Source organism: Chiloscyllium plagiosum, unplaced genomic scaffold, assembly GCF_037043375.1.
Source record: "Chiloscyllium plagiosum isolate Xiang-an unplaced genomic scaffold, Cpla_swu_hap1 HiC_scaffold_17, whole genome shotgun sequence".
NCBI classification, from domain to species: domain Eukaryota; kingdom Metazoa; phylum Chordata; class Chondrichthyes; order Orectolobiformes; family Hemiscylliidae; genus Chiloscyllium; species Chiloscyllium plagiosum.
Window position 1 is genome coordinate 64,129,666 of NW_028270155.1, and position 6,000 is coordinate 64,135,665.

General features: G+C 41.0%; 1 protein-coding gene across 1 annotated transcript in view; it reads right to left on the reverse strand.

The window, feature by feature from the left end:
- Positions 1 to 4,483, reverse strand: part of LOC148147390 (uncharacterized) — a 75,176-nt gene extending 70,693 nt beyond the window's left edge. The window contains exons 1-2 of the mRNA XM_087995612.1: positions 4,399 to 4,483; positions 53 to 502 (exon numbers count right to left, since the gene is read on the reverse strand). Coding sequence (XP_087851738.1) covers positions 53 to 502; positions 4,399 to 4,483 — 535 coding nt within the window. The remainder of the gene's footprint in view (positions 1 to 52; positions 503 to 4,398) is intronic.
- Between the last annotated feature and the right edge of the window lie 1,517 nt (positions 4,484 to 6,000).

The window sequence follows — 6,000 nt, forward strand, 5'->3', positions numbered from 1 at the left end:
CATAGAGTCACATATCTGTGATTCACAATGTGTCAGTTATTATTCTACTCACCACATGCTCCTTCAGATCCAGTAAATTCCAAATAAGAAGCATTTTCCATGTGAACTGGACTGAAGTCTGACTGATTTATGTAAATAATGTCTCTCAGCAACGGTGAACTCTTGTGTGAACTGCTATTGGTGAGAGTGAAATGTTGACAACATTTCCCTCCAGTGGACATGGCAGTTGGATACGACTTTCCAATATCACCACGGGTTATGTAGAGTTGGCCAACGGATCCTTTCCAGGTGATGCAGATTTCTGATGAAGCTGCAGGTGTAGGTGCTGCAGGATCTTGTGTCCAGGAAGATGAACCATTCCCAATGAGATGAGCTTCTATTTCTAAGCCTGTTTTCTTTACAGACACTTTCAATGAACATGGGTCTGGGCCAATGTAGTGATGAGATTTATTAATGTGACTGTTCAGGTATCCACAAACTGTAAACTCAGCACCAACTATTACTGCAAATACAATCACAAGGGAAGCATTAATCAACACCTGAGAAATTTTCTCAGAAGCTTATTAAATCAATACTGTGACTTTGCTGGAAAATTGAGGGGAATTCCACACCAATTGCATAATCAGGAATTGATATTCGGCAACAACAACAACTTCTATTTTCATAGCACCTTTAGAGGAATAAAATGGTCCAAGGCCCTTCACAAGAGGGTTCTCAAACAAAACGTTGATGCCGTTGTAAGGTCTCAATAGTATTTGTAAAACACAGGCTAAAATATTAAAACATTTTGCTGGTCAGAATTATATAAGGATGGAGTCAAGAACTGGGTGAAGAATAGACAGTGTCTGTGTCATAAATAATGTTGTAATATGTTGTATAAAGCTGGGAGTTGGCTGTAACCCAGGAGAGTTGATTTTACATTTTATGATGATCAGGTTCGCTGTCCTTGTATACACGTAAAAATATACAACTGTTTGACCTGTTTCCTCAATCCTCCACCAACTTATCAAGTTGTGTGATAAAATAAAGCCACACTCAAAGGCTTTGATCTTGCCAACACTGAGATGGAGAAAGTTATTGCTCTTCCAAAACAGAACCCTGGAAAAGGGATCAGGCAATGTAAAGGCAATAGATATTACCAAACAGCAAAGGGACAGTGTGGGTTTAATCTGTAACTTTGATGAAATGAGCTTGCCTGAGATTTTGCACTGAAAGGGGATCGCATGTTCAGAGAGTTCACAATATTCCCTCCTCCTGCCGTGTCTGTTCCCTTCCTCAGCCTGAGCCTGTCAGCAAGGAAGAAGGTCAGGAACAGAATCTCATGTCACATCCTGCTAACTGAGGAGGCCTTTCACCAAACTGAATGACTTCGCTGCTGGAGAGCTTATTGGACTTTGACTGGAGGAAGGTTTAGGATTCAGGAGGATAAATGTATTTTTCCAATTTTTTATTCTGCTTTTGAACTTGTTGTAACTAGGTGTGTGAAGGGAACCAGCTCCCTGTTTTCTCACTCCTATTAGTCAGCTGCAAAAACATTTTATTTATTTTGTTCAGCATACAGTGATGATCTTTCAACTTCAACCAAGTTCACTACACAATGCAAGAGCCCATTTTCAAGCTTTACTTGAATGAAAAGAGGACTTTTATGACTCACTTGATTCAAGAACCAATGATTAAAATGAACAGACGCACACAGACACAGAGGTAGGAAGTTCAAAATAGACAGTGGTAGAGGCAGTGAGAATAATGTTTATGTGGCCTTTAGACACCTTAGGGTGTTACTTCTTAACCTGAAATCAGAGTTTAGTGACTTTTATCCTCAACAGTTCAGAATCTGTAGATCTTTGAATTCTTGGTGAACAGTTGTTTCTCAAATTTACTTTTTCACTGGGTGCTGTTTCTGAGATAATGTTAGAAACAGAAAGAGGGAGAGAGAATTCCAGCTCTTGCTACACAAATTCACTTTTCATTCTCTCAGTCCTGATGCTGAAAAGCAGCTGTTGAAATACAGTTCAGTGTGTATTCCAGAGTCGCGATACTTTGTTTTTTCAAGTTGTCTGATTGATTGTTAACTCTTGCATCTCCCAAAATATTAAAGCAACACACACAACTGTACTAAGTTGGGGGAGAAAATATCTTAATGGTTACTCATTACATTTCTTCAAATAAAATGGTAATTTCACCGTAGATAGGTTGTTTCATACAAATGGGTCTCATGAATCTTGCTCAACCTTTGGGCAGGTGGCCCCTGCAGCCATTTTAGATTCATTCTTTTCTTTTTTGGCAACCGTGTTACTCTCTGAAAGGTCTCAGGTACAACAATCTGATGTTAGAGGTTAAAATTTGATCACCCATCTTTGTCATTATCATTATGTAAAAGGGATGGCAGGTGGGAGGGTGGGGCCGATCAGGGATAGTAAGGGAACTTGCGCCTGGAATAGGAGGAAATAGGGGAGGTCCTTACTGAATACTTTCCCTCAGGATTACCTACTGCGAGGGACCTTGACATTCATGAGGACAGCGTGAAACAGACTGATATGCTCAAACAGTTTGATTTTGGGAAGGAGGATGTTCTGAAAATTTTGAAAAACATAATGATAGATAAGTCCCCTGGGTCAGACAGAATATATCCAAGGTTACTACAGGAAGTGAGGGAAGAGATTGCTGCACTTTTGGCAATGATCATTGCATTCTCACTGTCCACTGGAATAGTGCCAGTTGATTGGAGGGTGGCAAACATTTTTCCTTTGTTCAAAAAATGAAATAGAGATAATCCTGGGAATTACACTCAGTCCCCAAGCAGTCTTATGATACTGATGGGCAAGTACTGGAGAAGATTCTGAGAGACAGATTTTCTGATTACTTGGAAAACCATAGTTTGAATAGAAATAGTCAGCATGGTCAGCATGCCTCACAAACTTTATTGAATTTTTTGACGATATGACAAAACATGTTGATGAAGGTAGAGCAGTGGATGTGGTGTACATGGGTTTCAGTAAGGCAATTGATAAGATTCCCCATGGTAGGCTCATACAGAAAGTAAGGAGGCATGGGATACAGGGAAACTGTCTGTCTGAATACAGAATTAGCTGGCCCACAGAAGACAGAGAGTGATGGTTGATGGAAAGTATTCGCCTGCAGCTTGGTGAACAGTGGTGTTCTGCTGGGAACAGGTCTGGGACCTCTCTTCTTTGTGATGTTTATAAATGAGTAGGATGAAGAAGTGGAAAGATGGATTAGTAAATTTGTTGATGACACAAAGATTGGTGGAGTTGTGGATAGTGCAGAGGGCTGTTGTGGGTTGCAACAGGACATTGACAGGATGCAGAACTGGGCTGATAAGTGGCAGATGGCGTTCCACCTGGAAACGTGTGAAGCTGTTCTCATTGGAAAGTTGAATTTGAATGCTGAATACAGGATTCAAGGCATGATTCTTGGCAGTGTGGAGGAACAGAGGGGTATTGGGTTCCATGTCCATAGATCCCTCAAAGTTGCCACCCAGGTTGACAGGGTTGTTAAGAAGGTGTATGGAGTGTTAGCTTTCATGAGCAGGGGGATTGAGTTTTCGAGCTACGAGGTTATGCTGCAGCTCAACAGAGCCCTGAAATGTTGTGTTCAGTTCTAGTTGCCTCATTATTGGAAAGCTTTCAAGAAGGTGCAGAGGAGATTTAACAGGACATTACCTGGACTGGAGGGCATGACATCTGAAGAAAGGAGCTAGGGTTTTTCTCATTGGAGCGAAGAAGGATGAGAGGTGACTTGATAGAGGTGTGTAAGATGTTCAGAGGCATAGAAAGAGTGGATTGCCAGAGAGTTTTTCCCATGGCAGAATGTCTATCATGAAGGGGCATAATTTTAAGGTAATTGGTGGAAGATTTAGGGGAGGTATCAGAGGTAGGTTCTTTACTCACAGAGTGGGTTGGGGGAGGGGGGGGGGGTATGTGGAATGCACTACCAGCAGTGGTAGTAGAGTGAGATACATTAGAGACATTTAAGTGAATCTTGGATAGGCACATGGAAGATCGTACAAGGAAGGGTTAATCGGTTAGTCTGATCTTAGAGGAGGATAAAAGACTGGCACAACATCGAGGGCCGAATGGCCTGTACTGTGCTAGACTATTCTATGTTCTGTCAGCAGCATTTGTGTGATAACTTTATCTCTACAATTGTCTTAATTTGTGACTTTACCTTCGACGAACTCTGTATCGTGTTAATTTTCTGTCTCTCTTTTCAACAGTCAATGATGGGAAATGTAAAGAAATCACATTAACACTGGGACCAATGTTCACACTGAGATACATAATCCATACCATTGGATCACCAGCCTCATACAGCATTGAAAATAAACTGGGGAATTTCAAAGAAGTGAAACAAAGGAAGTGCTGAGAAATGAATTACCTTTCCCAATGTGAAAGCTGAAGAAACATAACAGGAGGCATTGACAGTTGATCAGTCTGTGAAAGGAGCTGGTTTTGAGAGGCATCTTCCACTGGGTTCCTCCTCTGGAAAATCAACATTGTGAATATGAGAGCACAGGGTGAGGTTCACACAAATGATGGTTACATCCAAAACATGCAAAATTACATGGAGTTAAATGATGATCTGTCATTGTCCCAACACCCAGTGACACCAATTGACAGGATGTAGCTCCCATTTGAAATCACCGTGATCGGTGAATTTTGGGGGAAATTATTGAGATTTTGTTGGAGAGAAATCCTCAGATGGAGTTGTCAGGCTGCTGGGACTCAGCTGTGAGTGACCAAGAGAAACAGGGACTGATAGAGGCTGAGGGCAGCTCATCTGTCCTTGTTAGTTCATGGTCTGAGGAGACCAGAGACCCCAATCTTCATTCTCCTCAGTTTTTTAATCATTCAGGACCATACATCATGAAAAAGAGTGAATCAAATTACACCATTGCAGAATATTTCGGGCAGGTATCAGACCAGCCACAATTACTGGGCAAAGAAATGAATAATCAATTGAAAACACACATGATTATTCAGACCATAACCAATAGACCTGCTACTGGCAACGTATGGTTTATAGGTTTGGGGGAAGATTTGAAGTGGTTCAAGTGATAAACTGGGGATAGGGTCAGAGGTTATTAGTTCAGATTAGGTGTTCAAGTTGGAAATCAGGATGACTGATGTAAATTGGGTTTTGGGCTGGGGTTTGGGAGTTGGGGTTAATGCTGAGGGGTTTTAGTTAAGGAGTGGGGATGGTACATTGGTGAAAGTTTAACCCAGCAAGACCAGCTGCCTCATTGTGACACCAGTTACTGTTAATCCCACTAATGTCAATGCTGTCGACATCACAAGCATTCTGTAAAGGAATGAACAATAGATAAAAAGGTGTGTAATGGAAGAACTGAACTGGGATGGAGCATTTAGTAAGGGGTTTCAGAATGATACTGAACAAACCAATTTCAATGGTCTGAACAATATGAAAATAATTACTCAATACAGCACAGAATGGTCAGACATAAGAATGTAACTGTTTAAAAGTTTAAAGTGAGGGGTTTATAATACACTGGTCTCATCTTTCTTGGATTTCTGAGTTCGCATCTTGTCACCAAAAACATATACATTCATTCATTAAACAATATTCAAAAGGAGTATATTAATAATATGAAGACTGATCCCTGTTTCAAACATGGAAAGGCTAGAGAAACCCAAACTGTTCAATCGGAAATGGTATTTCCAGGGAGATATTGTTAATGTCCCTCAGGTACGAATCTGTCAGGATGAACACAGAGTACGGCTTCAACTAAATAACTGACTGGATGAAAACTTCCAGTGAGGAAACTTCCATTGTAGAAAACAGGAATTACAATTTATGATGAGTCTACATTTGTTCTCATTGAGACAGGCAGCATGCAAACTACACACTGTCTCCTCACTTCAATAATGTCAGTGTGCAGCCCAGCACTGAATCAGACTGCACAATCAACAGGGGGCCGGTAAAGTGTTTGGATCACCCATCGCTCAGCTAGACCTTCAC